General features: G+C 54.1%; 2 protein-coding genes across 5 annotated transcripts; one reads left to right on the top strand and one right to left on the bottom strand.

The window, feature by feature from the left end:
• The first annotated feature begins 578 nt into the window (after nt 1-578).
• Nucleotides 579-9,929, top strand: Igsf8 (immunoglobulin superfamily member 8). Of its 4 annotated transcripts, none has more exons than XM_038349273.1 (7): nt 579-710; nt 2,190-2,408; nt 6,272-6,649; nt 7,382-7,843; nt 8,143-8,550; nt 8,656-9,069; nt 9,357-9,929. In XM_038349273.1, exons 2-7 carry the CDS (start codon nt 2,270-2,272, stop codon nt 9,470-9,472), a joined length of 1,917 nt encoding a protein of 638 aa, XP_038205201.1. In that variant the 5' UTR covers nt 579-710; nt 2,190-2,269; the 3' UTR covers nt 9,473-9,929. The 4 variants fall into 4 exon arrangements, with proteins under 4 accessions (XP_038205201.1, XP_041911985.1, XP_038205203.1 ...); XM_038349275.1 differs by lacking the exon at nt 579-710 and adding an exon at nt 2,773-2,875 and having other exon boundaries at nt 2,286-2,408; XM_042056051.1 differs by lacking the exon at nt 579-710 and having other exon boundaries at nt 2,085-2,408.
• Nucleotides 9,930-12,965: 3,036 nt separating this feature from the next.
• Kcnj9 (potassium inwardly rectifying channel subfamily J member 9) lies at nt 12,966-16,683 on the bottom strand. The gene is made up of 2 exons (XM_038349865.1): nt 15,834-16,683; nt 12,966-13,297 (listed from the first exon to the last, which is right to left on the bottom strand). The coding sequence occupies exons 1-2, from the start codon at nt 16,681-16,683 to the stop codon at nt 12,966-12,968; spliced, it is 1,182 nt and encodes a 393-aa protein (XP_038205793.1).
• Between the last annotated feature and the right edge of the window lie 1,458 nt (nt 16,684-18,141).

Below are 18,141 nucleotides of genomic sequence, written 5' to 3'. Positions count from 1 at the left end.
CATACATATGCCATCTGGAGGCAAAATGAGTTAAATAAGCATATGAAACAAGACTGGTGACTGACGTCTGCCCACACGTGGTAGTACATGGTAATGTGGGTGGGAAACTGGGGAAGATGAAAAGTGACAGCCCAGCTCAGCTATGCACCGTGGTGCCAGAGTCCCAGCGGTCGCTACGGTGCCCGTGCCTCCACAATCCCAGGCTTCCGTTCCTTCCATGCCTTAGTCTGACCTTGAGACTGTCTGAATGGCTCCCTTCCTTCTCTGCTCACTCACCCCAGGGCACCAGTCGAGAGCCTGTTTCCTTATGGGAGCGCCGCCTGAGGACAGGGGCTGTCTCTGGTCTTTGACATTGATCCGGCTCTCCTCGGCCGCATGAGCGTGTGTTTGAGCATTGCCCTGCTGGGTGTGTGTGCAACGCCTTTCTGTGTGAAGCCCCTTGATGTCAGTGGGGACATGTGCCTGTGTGTGGTGTGCCTCGTGCCTGGCATTTGTTCTCCTCCCCCAACTTTCCCAGTTACATAAGCGGCTTACGGGTGAGTCGGTCCTGGACTTTGAGCTCCCTCTGCTGGTCACTGCTGGTCTCCACAGTTTTGGGAGGGGTGTATGCGGCCTCCTTAGGCCCCAGCTCCTCTGGAGATACTAGCCCAGCCCCTAAGCTCTACTTACTGGTATGGAGTCCCTTTGTTGCAAGTCAGGCAAGTCATGAGGCAAGCTCCTTGAGGAGTGTTCCTCCCCCACCATCCCATAATGATTAGATGTGTGTTGACTGCTACCCTCTTTACCTGATATTGCACTAACACAAGAGAGTAGGAGACCATAATAGCCTTGCTTACTAGGGCATTGCCAAAACCCAGCCCAAGGCCTGGCTCAATCAGTATCTGCTACATGACTGAGTTTTCACCCTAAAAGGAGTGAACAGTGGGGTACAAGAAGATTCAGGGCTGAGGTTTTGTGGATTTGTTGTTGCTGTTTGCTTTAAGACAGGGTCTTGCTATGAAGCCTTGGCTGGCCTGGAACTCCTAGAGATCTGCCTGCCTCTGCCTTCTGAGCGTTAAGGTTAAAGGTGTGCACACCAGGCCTCAGCTTTAAAGTCAAGTCTCAGTTCACTTAAAATGTGTGTGGCCTTGGGCAAGATACTTAACCATTTTGAAGTTCAGATTTCCTTTGTGTTAAATGACTTTGTCTTGTAAAATAAACTGTAAAGGCTGGGAAGGATTATCTACGCGGTGCTATGCGGTGTAACCATCCCATAAATGGCTGCTATTATGACGATGATGATTCACTTTCAAACCTTAAGTACCAGAAAGGTGGTATTCAATCTACTCAACTTCCAGTTAAAGGGAGATTGCTCTTGTTCCCAGTCTCCCGTCTTTGCAGTTTTCACACAGCTCAATGTGGCTTCTGGAGAAATAGAGAAACCAGGCTGGGATATGTCCCGGTGGAAAGCAGCAGGTCCTTTATTTATCCTGTCGTTGGACAGTCTTGGGAGACCAGGGTTGAACTTCTGACTTCCCGCTAGATTCCCAAAGTCTATCAGTGTTTCTTTGTGGTTGCAGAAGATGGCTTCAACCGGCAGCCCCAGGAACACTTACTCTGAGAGCTGCAAGTCAGCTCTGGCCTGAGCCACTTTCCCTCTGGCCTGAACCAGTTTCCTACTGCCCCTCTATAGGGGGCAGTAGCGGAGGGAACAGGGCTAAAGAGAACCAGTCGGGTGTGGAGGGGAAGGATCCAGAAGTGGTCTAGGCCACTAATGGTCACTTCCACAGCCTTGGTTTTGCGGGCTGGCCAGTCCCTTCTCCCCATTCTGGCTCCACCCTTCTTACTCTCCGCCTTTTTCACGGGGGAGACACGCACTAGGAAAGACTCCTTCCTTTCTCCTACCTCCAGGCTAGCTCCACCCTTCCCAGCCGAGAGGTGTGTCCTTAGCTTCTCATTGGAGACTCCAATTGGTAGAAAGCAGTTTAATACAAAAACAAAACACCCCCCTAGTTACCTTGTGCAACAAACGTGAAGTGCGTGATGTCAGTTAATTATCACCGTAACTCTTGAGTGGTTACAATCTCTGTTCCGTGTGTGGAGGGGAAAACTGAGGTTAAAGGGATTGAGCCGGCCAAGAGATCACCCAGCTAGGAAGTCTGGACGGCTAACCCACTTTCCTTTCGTTTTGCTTTCTGACCGGGTATTAGGCCAGATTTCAAGGATCTTCCAGGGTTCTGAAGCCTCTTGAGCCCAACCGCTTCACGTCCTGGAAGTCCTGGGTCCCTCCATGCCCACATCAGTCAGCAGGGTTTGCTGCCAAGACTCAGCGGCCCACATCACCCAACTGGATTCTGAGTGCGTAACCACAGTCACCCCATCATCCCCAGAGGCCTTGCAAGCACCGATTCTCCCGGAAAGGCTGGCAGGTGCAGGGCGGGGTGCGCTCTGAGCGAGGGCGGGTGGGGGTAGAAGAACCCAGGTGCCGCCAGCTCGCCCAGCCCGCGGCCAGAGGCGGAGCCACCATCAGGATCGAAGTCTGGCCGTTGCGGCGGCCAGGGGCGGGGCGGGGGCGGGCCCGGCCCCGGCGTGTGGGCGTGGCCGGGTGGCGGGGCGCGGCGGGAATGGTCTCGGAGCTGCAGAGGGCGGGAAGAGCGACGGGAGGAGGAGAAGAGGAGAGGAGGGCGAGGAGTTGGCGGCTCCCGCTCATCTGGGCTCTGCGCACCCACGCTTCACCGCTCCGCTTTCTGCCCCCCACCCGGGCATGTGCCCCCCCCGGCCCTGGTCCCCCAGAGCCCACGCCGACCCCCGGAGCCTCCCCAGAGCCGCCTACGCAGAATGGGCGTCCCCAGCCCCACGCCGCTGAGTTCACTGCTGCCGCTGCTGCTAATGCTTGGTAAGCCGGGTGGTCGCCGCGTCCCTGTCCCGGCCGGGTAGGTGCTGACACTGCGCATCCAGTCAGCTCACCTTCCTAGCATTTGCGAGTTGGTTGTCATCCCTACTTCTCCATCAGGCGTGTCTCCAGTCTCTCTGGGCTCGGCGCCTCGCTTCCTTTTGCGGCCGCCTGCCTAGGCAGTTATGGGGAGGGTGGTGGCGCCCTAGCTTTAGGCCCCGAGTTGGGGCATATTGACAACCTACTGAGATATCTCCTGAGACACCACTGGACCCCCGAGGCAGGCGCCACTTCTCAGCTTTTACACTCAGGCCCTGGGGTCCTTGCGCCCAAATACTGTGACAACCTTCTGCCCCACTCTAGGCTCCAGGCCTGGCCTCGGGTGCCTGTTCTGCGTGGGCAGTGCCTGGCGGTCTTCATAATTACCCCAGAATTGGCTGGAGGCCCAGGGGCTGATTCTGCCCACGGTCTTTAAAGAAAGTCTCCCCAAGCCCCACCCCCACCCCCAACACACATTTTACCATCTCTCCCTCACCTCTGTCTCCACCCTGGGCCAGTTCCTCTTTGCCCTTCTTCCACACTCGCAGATATTTGGCTGGTTGTCACACTTAGGTCCCAACATCTTTGCCCCAGGTGAAACCAGGCTCCAAGGAAACTGAACCTGGGATCTCCAAACACCCAGTGTCTGTCCTGGTTGGTGTTTATGATGGTGTGTATGTGTGTGTGGTGGGGATGTGGGGAAGGTGTAGTTATGGGGAAGATTCTGGGGTGCTGTAGTCAAGGCAGAAGCCTGTGGCACCCCATCTGCCTTCTCTGGCTTAGACCAGAACTACATGGTGACAGTCGCAGGTCTTGGGCTCTGGGGATGAAAACTCTCGTTGAGGAACAAGGCAGGAGGCAGAGTGATGGCGAGAAATGAAGGAGCTGTGGGGTTTGGTTGCCTAGTGATGGTTTCTTTTCCCCAGTGGGTTTTATGGGGCAGGGATGAGCCCAGGGGAGGCCGGGAGCAGTGAGTGTTGCAGAGCACAGAAGAGCCTGCTGGCATCCAAGCCCAGCTCGTTCAAGTCACAGATGAGGAAAATGAAAAATCTTGTTCCGGAGAGCACAGCCAAGGAGGGTTGAGGTTAGGATTCGAACTCGGATCTGACTCCCAAATCAGGCCTTTGGCTGTTAGAGGGAGGTGTCCTGGTGAGAGGGAACCTTGTTACAGCCTGTTTCCTGAGGCCGTGGGGACAGCTTTCCCATGGGGATCTCCAGGCATCAGCACTTGTGGAGCCAACGAGGTGGGAGGGGGCCTTCTGAGCAGGATCTACCCATGGGCAGCTGGGAAGGTGTCAGCTTGGCTGTCTTTAGCATCATCCTGATTATGAAGTGTGCCTGGAGCGAGTCACACACTTCCCTGGTTCAGAGTCAGAACTGGAAGCCCTTAGGTCTCAAAGGTAGAAAAACCAAGACCCAGGAGAGAAAAGAATTGGTCCTGTGTTGGCTTCCTGTCTCTAGCCTCGGCTTCAAGTGATGGTCATGTGTTCTCTGAGTGACGCCGCAGCCTGAAGCAGAAAGGAGAAGAACGGGAGTGCAGGCTCTCAGGCTCCTGGGTGTTTTCCTCCTGGGCAGTAGCAAGACAGTGGACTTCCCCTGGGAATCCTGGAAATTACACAGTTAGGCAAACCAGGCCCCGCCTTGGAAGTGTCTCATCTTCTTGGTCTTGTCCCTCTTCAGGGGTGTGGAGAGGCCCTCCAGAGATGGCAGGATCTTGACCCAGACATCCCGGTCTCTTAGACTTCTCATCTAGAAGAGATGGTTCTCTCCCCAGCCAGGCCTTTCCGCTCTTCTCTGTTGACTAGAAGAGCAGTTAGAAAGCTTTAGGCTCAGACCTGGGTTCAGATCCTCACTCTGGCACTCCCTAGATGTGCTTGCTGGGGGGAGTTATATCATTTCCCGTCTGTGAAATGACTGCTAGCCCTCCTTGCATTCTGGGATTCTGTTTTTGTTTTTTTTTGTTTTGTTTTTTTTTTTCTAGAAGTAGCTATGGAATGGTGGGAAGAAGAAAGAAGCTGAACACGCCAAGGTTTTGAGACTGACTGTTGGAACAGGGGTGGAGATAAAATGGGTAGAGAGAGAGAGAGAGAGAGAGAGAGAGAGAGAGAGGGAGAGAGGGAGAGAGGGAGGAGAGAGAGAGAGAGAGAGAGAAGAGAAGCCGGGAAGGGTCAGAAAGAGCTTAGGGTCTCCTTACAGAAAGGGGACACACATGCAGATCATATGGAAATGAAAGCGTTTGTTGGGGGGGGGGTGCATGGTGCATCTAGGCTATCCAGAAGGTTGGCAGACTCTGGGGGGAAGGGATCTTCTGCCCCAAGCCAGGGCAGAGCCCGAGTTTTGCCCCAGAAGCCACAGCTGTCTGTGTCGCCCTGTGGGCTAGGAGAAGCAGTGAGCTCATGGCACAGCTGTAGTGGGGAGGGTATTGTGTGGTGAGAACTGACCAGGCCCGTGCCCTGTCCAGCCTGGGCCACTGGCTCCATTGTCTAGCCCAGGTGACAGAACCAAGCCAAGCAGCTTTTCTGTAAGTTTGTGCCAGGTCCCCTCCAGCAAAGGTCTCAGAATCCCTTAGAGGCTTCATCTGAGAATGCCCCACACATGAGTGGGAGAGAGAAGGATCCAGCCAAGAACTGGAGAGTCAAGAGTCAGACATGCTTCTTTTATTTCTTATTTTAAATTGCGTGTGTTTGTGATATATGGGGTACACATGTGTGCATGGGTACAAGTGCACATATGAGTGTTCGTGTAAAGGCCAGAGATCAACCTCAGGAGCCATTGCTCAGGAGCCATCTAGCTGCTGTTATATTATTATTATTATTATTAATTATTATTATTATTATAGAGAGAGAGAGTGCAGGTCAGAGAACAGCTTTCAGGACTTGGTTCTTTCCTGCCGTGGTCTATTCTGAGGATTGAACTTAGGTTGTCTGGCCTGTGTGGCAGCTGCTTTTACCCCCTGAACCACCTTACCAGCCACCATGCCAAGGTTTTTACGTGGTTGCAGGGACTTGAGCTCAGAAAGACTTTTCCTTACTGGGTTGTCTCTCCGGCCTCCAGATGCGCTCTCTTGTTCACATAGCTGCTCTACCTCTCATTAGCTAGCGGTGGAGTATCCCCTGTTCTGGGGGTGGGTCTGGGGCTTCTGTTCAGATGCTGAGACACTGATGTCTTCCGTCCCAGCATCTCTTCCCTGTCCTCATCTGTGTCTTATGCCTGGCTATGTTCTAACCTTTGTTAGGTTTCTCTTTGCTTCACAGGTAGCCGTCAAGAATGGTGCTGATGTGCCCGGGCATCGAATGGGGACCCAGTCTTTCAAAAAAAAACAAACAATAATTCCAATTCTTTCTACCTTTTTTCCCACAGGAGTCAGGTGCTATGCTCGGCAGGTGCATGTCCCCAAGGGGCCTCTTTACCGTGTGGCTGGCACCACTGTCTCTATCTCTTGCAACGTGAGTGCCTATGAGGGCCCTTCCCAGCAGGACTTTGAATGGTTCATGTACAGACCTGAGGCCCCAACGACTTCCCTGGGCATCATCAGCACCAAGGATAGCCAGTTCTCCTACGCTGTGTTTGGGCCTCGCGTGGCTTCTGGGGACCTGCAGGTGCAGCGCCTGAAGGGAGATTCCGTGGTGTTCAAGATTGGTCGCCTGCAGGCCCAGGACTCTGGCTTTTATGAATGCTACACCCCCTCAACGGACACTCAGTACCTGGGCAACTACAGTGCCAAAGTGGAGCTGAGAGGTACTGGGCTCTGAACTGGGTGGTGAGAGCACCTCCCAGATTTGGTTTTCATCTTCTTCCTCCTCTTGCTTCTTCTTCCTTCTCCTCTTCCTCTTCCATCTCCCCCTACCCCAGATTGAACCTACAGTGTTGAGCATACCAGGGAAGTACTCCACTAAGCTATATCTCCTGTGTTAGTTTTTGAGATTGGGTCTCACCCTGTAGCCCAGGCTGGCCTACAATCCACTAGCCTAGGTTGGCCTGTAATTCCTAGCAGTTCTCCGACAGTTCACCATGTAGCCCAGGTTACTTTAAAACCTCCAGCGGTCTTCCCTGTGTCGGGCTCCTGTGCCAGTAAGCCTGCCTTTCCAGCACTTTCTTTTCTTTTACAGGGACCAGATGCAGAGATGTTCCAAGTTACTCAGACTGGCATTGAGCTTGTTCTGTAGCCCCAGTGGGCCTTGAGCTTGCTCCTTCTTCTGTCTTAGCTTCCTAGGGAGCTGGGATGATAGGCCCGCACCAGTCTCTTTATCTTTAGTTACTTTCTTAAGTATTTAAAATGCGTTAATCCCAGACATCCGAGTGGGTGTCAGTAGGCTTGTTCTGTAAAATTCATCTTAGTATGCTCAGACTGGGCTAGGGACCACTGAGTTATAGAAGTCCTCGTCCTCCAGGAGCCCACAGAGTAGGTAGTGAGGTAGGAGACAGGACCGCCAGCTCCCAGCCCTCTCTCACCAAAGCCTCTCTCTCCAGTTCTTCCAGATGAGCTGCAGGTATCTGCTGCCCCTCCGGGGCCCCGGGGACGCCAGGCTGCAGCCTCCCCCTCCCGCCTGACAGTGCATGAGGGGCAGGAGCTGGCACTGGGCTGCCTGGCTCAGACTAAAACGAAGAAACACACGCACTTGTCGGTGTCCTTTGGGAGAGCCGAGCCTGAGGCGCCAGTGGGGCGAGCCACTCTCCAGGAAGTCGTGGGACTGCGCTCTGACATGGCTGTGGAGGCTGGTGCTCCCTATGCCGAGAGGCTGGCCGCCGGGGAGCTGCGGCTGAGCAAGGAAGGGACTGATCGGTACCGCATGGTGGTTGGAGGTGCCCAGGCTGCAGACTCGGGCACCTATCACTGTACGGCCGCTGAATGGATTCAGGATCCTGATGGCTCCTGGGTCCAGATCGCAGAGAAGAGGGCAGTCCTGGCCCATGTGGATGTGCAGACACTGTGTGAGTACCATGTTCCCCTGAGGGGGCATCTCAGTGGGCATCCGGGGTGGTGCTACATGACCGTCTTCTCGCTACAGAATTCTTCCATAGAGTGAGCAGCCTTCTAGACCTTATTCACTCTCTATCCATGTTTTCTCTGCTCAGAAATGGGACGTGGAGATACAGGGCTATGATGGAAGGGTGAAATTCAGGTCGTGAGGAAAGAGACAGATAAAAGGCCTCTAAATTTTTGCAAAGAGGTGTTATAGATAGGAACCCAGGCATCCACATGACCCTTCCCTTCCCCTGCTGTATTTCAGCCAGCCAGTTGGCAGTGACGGTGGGACCTGGCGAACATCGGATTGGCCCGGGGGAACCCTTGGAACTGCTATGCAATGTGTCAGGGGCACTGCCCCCACCAGGCCGGCATGCTGCATACTCGGTGGGCTGGGAGATGGCTCCTGCAGGGGCTCCTGGGCCTGGCCGCCTGGTGGCCCAGCTGGACACAGAAGGTGTCGGCAGCCTGGGCCCTGGCTATGAGGGCCGGCACATTGCCATGGAGAAAGTGGCATCCAGGACCTACCGGCTACGACTGGAGGCTGCCAGGCCTGGTGATGCAGGCACCTACCGCTGCCTTGCCAAAGCCTACGTTCGAGGGTCTGGGACCCGACTTCGTGAAGCAGCCAGTGCTCGTTCCCGGCCTCTCCCTGTGCACGTGAGGGAAGAAGGTGAGAGGTTGAGCCCTTGGCAGGGTTCAGAGCTTAGAGAACTTATTTCCTAAGTTCTTAGCTCCTGAGCCTTCCTCTGTAACCCGTATGTCCTTCACTCTGCAGGCGTGGTGCTGGAGGCCGTGGCATGGCTTGCAGGGGGAACTGTGTACCGGGGAGAGACTGCCTCCTTGCTGTGCAACATCTCTGTGCGGGGCGGTCCTCCGGGGCTGCGACTGGCAGCCAGCTGGTGGGTGGAAAGGCCAGAGGAGGGCGAGTTAAGTACCGGCCCTGCTCAGCTCGTGGGTGGAGTGGGTCAGGACGGCGTGGCAGAGCTGGGAGTTCGGCCTGGAGGGGGTCCTGTCAGTGTGGAGCTGGTGGGACCCAGAAGTCATCGACTAAGACTGCACAGTCTGGGGCCCAAGGATGAAGGCGTATACCACTGCGCCCCAAGCGCCTGGGTGCAGCATGCGGACTACAGCTGGTACCAGGCGGGCAGTGCACGCTCCGGGCCTGTCACAGTCTACCCCTACACGCATGGTGAGTGATAACCGCCCTCCCCTCTCCTCCCCTCCCCTGCTCCAGCTGTGTTTGCCCTCTTCTGTTTTCCTGTCTTCCCCGCTATTTCCGCCTCCCCCTACCTCCCCACATCCCTGCATCCCTTTGCATGAAAATCCCCAAGCTGACCTCAGTGTTGATTGGGGTGGACATAGGTGAGCAAGGATGGTACTCTGTGACTAGAGACTGAGTCTAGAAACCCTGCCAGAGAGAGTGTCAATGACCTGTATGACAGATACTCTCTGAGCAGGCCATCCTCTCTCCTCCAGCTCTGGATACCCTGTTCGTGCCCCTGCTGGTGGGTACAGGAGTCGCCCTAGTCACCGGCGCCAGCGTCCTTGCTACTATCACTTGCTGCTTTATGAAGAGGCTGCGAAAGCGGTGATCTGTAGCATCGCAGGTGAGGGAAAGGGACCCCCCAGCCCCGTCTTCCTCGGGCTTCCTGTGTGCTCCATCTGGACAAGCCGCGGCGGGCTCAGCCCTGCAGGACCGTGGAGCAGGGTGAGAGCTGACAGACCCCTGTCCTCAGCCTACTCCACTGCTCTCTTCAGTTCTGGCAGGTGTCTTCCAGCCAGCGCCGCCCCGCCCCTCCTCCGGTTGCCTGGATACCCTCTCCCTCCTCCGTCCAGAACTTCCTTTAATTTATTTGACCGGTCCCTGCCTAGAGCGGGAGACTTGGCTCCCCCATTGCCCACAGCTTTCCTCAAGGTCTTCCTTCTGGTTCTCTGGTCTTAGTCTCACACTTGTGCTGTAGGAAGGCCAGTTCCTGTCCTCAAACTAGTTTTTTTTTTTGTTTTGTTTTTTGTTTGTTTTTTTAATGTGAATAAACTGGTTTTATAAAATTCAGGCTTGGTTGTGTCTTCCCTTGTTACGAAGCTATAAAAGGCAGGGGCGGGGGTGGGGTGAGGGTGGTAGTAGGGAGGTTGCTGGGGGTTGTCAGCCTATTCTGGATAACCCAGGCCCTCTCCCATTGTAAACACCATCTGTCCTTTGAGGACCTTGCTACCCACCCACTGCAGGAGGGGATGCCTGGGTCCCATCTGTCACCTAAAATGTCAGTGTTGAGCCAAGTCCTAATGGGGCTTCTGTTTGGGAAGGGGAACATAGGAAGCGCGGGTGGGTTCCAGTTGAGCTTGGCCCCTCTCACGGCTTCCAGGGACTTCCAGGGACAAGCCTTTCTGAGCTCCCCAGACTGGGACACGCCCTCCTCTGTCTCATTCTCCTGGTTAAGCTAGTCTGGGAGCAGACTCCTCCCACCAGGCCCTGGGGCCTCAGTCTTTTTCATCCTGACCTTATTTATTCTCTGACTGCAGCAGACTAGGAGCCCCAGAATGCAGCTGCCTACTTAGGGACCACAGCAGTTGTTGGGTGGGGGGGGGGGGCTGTGTCCTCTGTACACAGAGTCACTGCATTTGCTTACACAAGCTGCGCCTCTCTCTGGTCCCGAGAGTCTCTGCTGTTCTGCATGTCAAGTGGCATTCAGTCTACCTTTTCCATTTAGCAACTTAACATTTATTGAGCATTATGTGTTTGCCAGGTATCATTTTTTTTTTTACACATAAGGAAACTAAGGCCCAGAGAAATAATGTGCCTTGCTGAGAGTGAGAGTCCTCATGGAGGTAACTAGTGACAATCAGCATTGGCACTAGAACACAGGGCTCCTGACTTCCCCGGGACAGTGGTGCCCTGAGTGGCTGCATCTCAGCAACTTCCGGGAGCAGCTTCGATGTCTCCATTCCAGGGCTTTGTATGAGGGTGCCAAGCATCCTACCCCTCTTGCACAGACTCCGCCTTTCCTCCTGAATCCAAACCCCGGCCCCTCCCTGTGCTAGTTCAGTATGTGCGTGGGGTTCCAGCAGGCCCATGCTCACGGACCTCATTTTTGAGAGTGACCCAGGTGGTCCTGAAACCCGAATCCAGTGTTCGACTGAAGGGGAGAGGCAAGAGCTTGTGTCCTCTGAGTGGACCCGAGCTCAGATGGGCACTGGGAGGGAGGCACAGTACCTGGTTGGATTCAAGGGCAGGACTGGGTGCAGCCAGGGCCAAGGTTTGAACCTGCCCCATCAGAGGCTGTGTCCACCTGGACTACACTGAGCTCCAGGGGTTCAGCCCTCTAGTCCCTTGACGGATCTTCTGCTCCTCAACTTGCCATTGTTCTCCCCTGACCAGCCCAAGATGACTGGGGACAAGGGCAGGATGCAGTGGAGGTGGGATGGGAGGATGTCTCTCCAGGGTTCCCTGCCCTGGCAGGACAGATGGCAGGCAGCAGATACCCAGAAGAATAAGCTCAGTCTTCTACCCTAGTTCGTCTTGCCTTATCCCGTTAGAGAGTCAGTCGGTGTTTGTGGTGAAGCCCATTCAGCTTCGGCTCCCCACTGCCTCCCCAGGAGTCCCCCACCTGTCTCTGTGGCCCTCTCCTCTTCCCAGACGCCACCTCGGTGTCACTGGCGAAGTTACCACTGATGCTTCAGTTCTCAGACCCAGCATTAAACTCTTCAGCCTGAACCTGGGTCCCTCTCCCTGACATGTCCCTTCCCCTTTCTCCTGTTCTTAAGGGTCCTCGACCTCTCAGCTCGTGCAGCTTCTCCTCTGCTTGGTTTCCTCATCCAAGTGTAGTGTCCGCACGACCTGGGAAACGTGTTAGATCTGGGAACTATTTAGATGTGCGGATTTTTTGGTTTCCATTCTGGATCTACTGAGTCAGAATGTTGGGAGTGGGACCCAGCAATCTGTTTTTACAAGTCCTCTGGGCAAGTGCCGCAAAGCTCCTTAACTGCTAGGTTCCTCCCACCCCACCTTGCTCAATCCTTAGCTTCCGGGTTGCTAATGCCCTCTCACTTTGGACTCTGAGAGCTTGTGTGGGTTCCGAGAGTGAGCCACACTTCCTTCAGATGCTGTGGGGTGTTTCTGACCTCCACCTGTACTGTGTTCTGGTGTTAGGACCAGGTCTTTGAATGTCACACCTGATACCTAATCACTATTTCGAATGATCCCCTGTCTCTGTGCCTCAAGGATAAACTACTTTCCCCAGGGCTCAGGCATCCCTCATAAAACCGCTTACTAAGTCTCCCTTGGTCTTTCTCCCACCTCAGAGTCTCTCTGCTTTCTTGTTTCTGTAGCAGTACCTACCTGCAAGGTTTCACTCTGCTGCCTCAAAACACCACGCTGTCCTCAGTCTCTCCTGATCCTGTTCCTGATCCTCAGCATCTACCCCCATTGTTTGTTTGCCTATCCCCTGAGGGTTAAGGCTCTGGACACCTTTCTGAGCCTATCACAGTGGGATAGTGAAGCTGGATAGGGTCACATCTATACCCTGCTCCACACGCTTTTCTCTGGCTCAACGGTGGCCACTTTGTCTAGACAGGTGTGTCACACATAGGGAGGGCGAGCTGAGGAGGTTAGTGGGGGCAGCGATTGGTCTGACACTCTACTCCCTAAGCCATGCCCCCCGGTTTGAGGTTGCCTCTGTCTTGACGAAAAGGGTACTGGTAGGCTTTGCACTAGGTGTGCTGCAGGTTAAGGCAGCCCTGGGTTCACCAACTGTCGATCCATAGGCCACCCAAGCTATCCATTGGCTGTCTCTGTCTGCCCGACCTTCCCATTCAGCCCCATACGCCCATCCTTCTGTCCATCCATCCACCCACAAACAGATGTGAAGGTCAGACAGACAGGCCGATATGTTCTTTCATCCCCACCCTCTCCTCTCTTCAAACCAGGACTTCTTCCTTCCCCACTGGATCCTGGACTCAGTGGGCCTCTCCCAATGTTAGCCATTCCTTGGGACATTGCCTGCCACCTCTTCTTCCATCTCCACTCCGCAGCTTCCGTGTACCTGTGTCTAGCCCCCTGGTCTGCCACAGGGGTTTGGAGAAAACCAGTCACACCTTGGACTCACTCTCCGGGGGTGGTAGGCAGCCGTTCTGCTCCTTGTCTGCTCCATCTCCCCCACCTGCCCCCTCCCCAGCCCCCTCTTCCTCCACCTTCTCATCCAGCCTGCTGGGGATGGACCAATAGAGATGGGCATCGAGGCGGGCTGCAGCTTCTGCCAACTCCCGGGCACTACAGGAGGGTGTGGGCACCTCAAAGGTCTCATGGAAGCTGGCATAGTCCACCTCATAGAAGCCGTCCTCCAGGGTGAGCACAGATGTGAACCGGTGGCCCCACAGCACTTCATCTACTAGGTAGGAGCTTCGAGCTTGGCATGTCATTCCTGTGGGGAGGAGGAAGAGGCATTAATCAAAGGGATCCCAGCCTGAGCCTCCCTCTCCTGCCTCTCACTCCACAACCCTCTTTCCCCAAGAGTCGTTGGTCAGCTCACTTCTCCATCTGCCAGCCTATATTTCCCCTTTGAGAATCTCAACCTTAAAACTAATTTTAGGGATCATCTGGTCCAGCTTCCCACTTCCCACAGAGCCTCCTCGCCCACCCCCGCCACCACCGAGCATTCGCAAGCCATGGGCAGCTAGTTGAATTGATTACCTACCAGGATGGAAAGCTCACCACCTCATGAGAAGTTCAGTCCTTTGTGGATTGCATTGATTTGTGTTTATATGCATGGGTGTTTATATGCATTGATTTGTGTTTACATGCATGGGTGTGCATGCATATGCTCCACAGGATGTATGTGGAGGTCAGAGGACAGCTTGTGGGAGTTGGTTCTCTTCACAATCTGAGACCCTGGGATCTAACTCAGGTCCTCGGGCCTTTGACCTTAGCTTGAAGGACCATCTCACTGGCTCTGGGTTGTCTTTTATACAAGCTAAAATCTGTCCCGAGGATCTTTACTCCTTGCCGTTCACTCCCTTCCCACCTGACGCTCCCTTAGCGTCTGTAAATATAGACCCAGGTTCCCTTAGATCTCTTCCTCAGATTGAACACTCATGACCATTTCCCACTTGATCTGGCTTTCGAGAAGTTTACTGTCTTCGTTGCAAGTCAGAATGGTCACGGATGACCAGGTAAGGGGCCATCTGAAGTGTGACGATGTTTCCAATTGTGGCCTCCTCAATGCATAAAAGAAAGCTTGCCGCCTCTTGCTTCTGGCCAGGAGGCTCTAGCAAAGTGGCCTATGATTCTATTACATAAATGCCTTTGGAAGCTGCATCACGTTGCTACAGCAAGCCTGGGAGCCTGTGGCCAACGAAAACCCCCAGTTCTTTCTTTACCAGAGCCTTTCCATGCTGGGCTTACATAAGTGATTTTTTTTTTAAAACCTAAATGTAGAATTTTATATTTACTCCCTTTAAATGTCATCGTGTTGGGTTTTTTGGCTCATTATTCTTGCTTTTCAAAAGCAGTTTGAATCCCAAAATACTACCATCCTTCCCTGTTTTATCTCTAGAAAAATCGAACATGCTCCCACCCCCATGTCCTTTACACTGCCCTTCTCAGTCCTTGCACTGGGTCTGTCCTGCCTTCCCTGCTGGGATTTTGCACCCTTCCCTCAGGGCAGATCATTTGTTCCTACCTCAGAGTCACCTGAAACTAATACCATCTCAGAAACAGAGATGAAAACATCACCAACCAGAGAATGGCTAATCTGGTTCTGTGATATCCTGGGGACACTGGTATTCTATGGCAAAGTTGGAATAAGAGGAATCTGTCAAGGTGGGGAAGGAGAGCCCGCCCCCGCAGGGCCTCTGCAGAGAGAAGGCCCGAGAAGCAGAGATGGGGCTGGGGCTGGGGGGAGTAGGGATGGGTAGGAGGTGGCGGCAAAAGGGAAAAGTCCTTGTAAGAGAACTGCCCAAGATAGTGTCAAAAAGAAGGGACAGTTGGCGAGACGGAGGGAGTAGCAAGGGAAGGGGAAAGGCTAGGACCAGCCTAGTCGGAGTGAAGGAGGAGTGCGGAGTGGATAGAACTGAGTTGGTGATGAAGCGGAGGCTTTCTGCCCAGGACCAGGAACCGGGTCTCAAGGCCAGCAGCAGGAAGTGTGTCAGTAGCAGCGCTGTAGCTCCCCCTAGTGGCACTTTGGTTTTTCACCTATGTCTTCCTTATCTTTAGCGGCTAGGATCTCTTAAAGGACCTGTTTTTGCTCCTATACTGGTCCCAAGCTAGCTCTTGACAGTGTAGGCCTTAGTGAAGGCACTGACGTCAGAGCTCCTTCTGGAAAGGAACTAGAAGTGGCAACATCAGGGGAAGTTAAGAGTGGCAGATGGGGTAACTGAGGCCGAAGTGAGACAGACCAGTTCTCACCTCTCCACACCTTAGTCTGGAGGATAACTGGAGTCAATCAAATTCCAGGGCTCTGGATCTCTGCGCATCAAGAATCTTGCACGTAACCTTCATGCCAACATCGTACTAGGAAACACTGAAGATAGACTTCCTGTGTTCTATCTAGGCTACGCTATTTATTGGCTTGTGACAGTGCGCTATTTATGGGATCTTTCTTTGGGGCTACTCATGCTCTGAAAAGTGAGCACAGTAAAAAAGTAACCTCCAGGGGAACCTTGCTAGGATTAAATGAATTCAGAGATGTCAAGTGCTATTCAAAGTGACATACCTGTCAGGCCAGGGCCTCAGGCTAGCATCATTTCATAGAACTCTTCCAAGCTTTTTCTTGACTCTGCAAAGTCACCCTGTCCATCCCTTTCATTTCCATCCCTGCCCCAGCACAACCCCCTCCTCCACCTGTCACCCTATACTCCACTCTGTCCATCTTTCTGCATGCTCCTCCTCTCACACCCCACCCCTGTGCTTTTCTTGCTCGAGCCCTGCATCACCGCTCCCATCCTCCAGCCTGCCCGCACCCGTGGCCTCCACCATGCCCTCGAGAATGACCACGATCTCGAAGTCGTCCCTCTCGAGGGCGCGGCGCGACGCCTCCCAGAAGGGGCTGGCGGCATCGATCTCGTGGCTGATGACAAGAGGTGAGACGAGGAAGAGACGGTCGTCCCCGGTGTCGAAGCCCACGCTGAGGTCAGTCTGGTGCAGAGGAATGAACTCGCCCTCGAGCGTCTGGCGTGAGCGGATGAGTTTGGCGCGGATGGAGGCCTCCACGATGTGCGAGGATCTCAGGTCGCCCACGCGGAACATGAGGCAGAGGCGCCCGTCGCGCAGCGACACCACAGCGTGAGAGGAGAAGACCAGCGTGGCGGCCCGCTTGTTGGGCTGCGAGATCTTGACGAACATGCACCCCACCATGAAGGCGTTCACCATAGAGCCCAGGATGGCCTGCAGCAGCAGCAGCACGATGCCCTCGGGGCACTGGTCAGTAATGACGCGGTGCCCGTAGCCGATGGTGGTCTCGGTCTCGATGGAGAAGAGGAAGGCAGCGACGAAGCCGTTGAGGTTATTGACGCACGGGGTCCACGCGGTGTCCTCCAGGTGCTCCAGGTCGCCGCGGCCGTAGGCAATGAGCCACCAGATGGCGCCGAAGAAGAGCCAAGTGAGCGCGTAGGCGAGCACGAAGAAGAGCAGGCTGAGGCGCCACTGCAGGTCCACCAGCGTGGTGAACAAGTCGGTTAGGTAGCGGTAGGTCTCCCGCACATTGCCCTGCTGCACGTTGCAGCGCCCGTCCTTCTCCACGTAGCGCTGGCGGCCACGGCGCCTGGGTGGCTCCTCCGACACCGGAGAAAAAGCGGCGTTCTCCTGCGCCATGGCGATGCAGCCGGAATCCTGAGGGGATTTAATAAAGGTTTGCCGAGTTGATGGGTCCGCAATGGCGAGTAGCCCCTGAACAAATCACCCCATTCCGCTCTCTTAGCCTCAATTCCCCCTACTTGGTGGCATGGGAACAACCAAGAAGCCCACAAGCTCAGAAAGCTGGGGGCCGGGAGGGTTGGAGAGATGGCTCAAATGGCTCACTGGCTGCTGTTCCAGAGGATCTGGCTATGATTTCCAGCACCCACATGTGGGTTTACAACCGGTTGTAATTCCAATCTCTCTCCCTCTCCTGGCCTCTGAGGGTGTTGCACAGATATGCACGAAGGCAAAAGACCCATATACATAAAATAAAAATAAAGGTTAAGAAAAACTTGTACGGATCACACAGGGTAATAATGATCACGAACTGGGCAGCGCAGTGTAAGCTCAATGGGTGGGAAGTGTTAGAGATGTCGGTGTCACCAGTCTCAATGCCACCACCTCAAGCTGAACTGTGTAGCACCTCACAGACAAGCCTGGACCAGACTCCTGGGATTCTAAAACGTAAGAAGTGGGTTCCTTGGCAGTTCCTTCTTTATGCAGAGCCCTCCCTGCCATGAGGACTTATACCACTCTTTCCCTGACCGTTATCCTTTCTGCCCGGACTCTTCTTCATCATCCTGCCCAAAGGTCACAGAAAGACTATCCCCTCTCTTCTCTTTCCGAATCTCACCGTTTCGACCCCCTCCTCCGTCTTTTCTCTACCCCAGACTTACCAAGGAGAAAGAAATGCCAGCTGTGCACAAAAAGTCTCCAGTGTGCAAAGGTTGAATGTTCCCAACATTAGGAAATTCTCATTGGCAATTCTGACTGCTTAACCGTGGTCACCAAGGCTCCAATATCGCCCCCCTTTCTCCTGGGCTCTTTCCCAAAGGAGACATGCAGAAAAGGGTTGGCAATAGGAGGCTGGAGGCCATATGAGATCAACTGCCCACAGCAAGGATAAAGGACGTACCAGGCCACCCAGGCTTACGCTTGTCTAGTATCTTTCAACCTCTATACTTCCTTAGAGGTAAGAAAAGCACCAAGAGAAACACCAACCGCCCACATCAATCCCTCCCAGCTTCCTGCCTTGCATTTACTACCCTAACACCAACTCCACCCACACCAGCCATATGTCCCCAAATCCACATTCCAAGCAAAGCCCAGATTCCCAGCAAAACTCACCTGATTTTGTTTCAAATTCTTCCCCCTGAGATGCACTCTGAGATGCCTTCTTCCTTGAGAGATGGATGCCCAGAGTCCTTCCCTAAGCTCTTAGGGTCCCTAAGAGATATGGACCATATGAAGCAAAGTCTGTAGAGTGAGGATTTAGGAGTCATCAACCTTCCTTTCTCTTTTCTTAAATTGGTTATCTCCTCCCATTCCAAGGGAACCTGGGATGGGGGGGAGAGGCAGGAGGGCTGGGAGGGC

Source organism: Arvicola amphibius, chromosome 12 (genome assembly GCF_903992535.2).
Source record: "Arvicola amphibius chromosome 12, mArvAmp1.2, whole genome shotgun sequence".
In the NCBI taxonomy this organism is placed as follows: domain Eukaryota; kingdom Metazoa; phylum Chordata; class Mammalia; order Rodentia; family Cricetidae; genus Arvicola; species Arvicola amphibius.
Note: the sequence above shows the minus strand (reverse complement) of the source record. Positions and strands in the feature narration are given on the sequence as shown.

Excerpts from the sequence above, each read along its gene's own strand:
- Igsf8 (XM_038349273.1), top strand. The coding sequence starts at position 2,270 with ATGCCCACATCAGTCAGCAGGGTTTGCTGCCAAGACTCAGCGGCCCAC. Across the intron at positions 6,650-7,381 it reads TGCCAAAGTGGAGCTGAGAG|TTCTTCCAGATGAGCTGCAG; the intron begins GTACTGGGCTCT and ends CTCTCTCTCCAG. Across the intron at positions 7,844-8,142 it reads TGTGGATGTGCAGACACTGT|CCAGCCAGTTGGCAGTGACG; the intron begins GTGAGTACCATG and ends GCTGTATTTCAG.
- Kcnj9 (XM_038349865.1), bottom strand. The coding sequence starts at position 16,683 with ATGGCGCAGGAGAACGCCGCTTTTTCTCCGGTGTCGGAGGAGCCACCC. Across the intron at positions 13,298-15,833 it reads GGGCATGGTGGAGGCCACGG|GAATGACATGCCAAGCTCGA; the intron begins GTGCGGGCAGGC and ends TCCTCCCCACAG.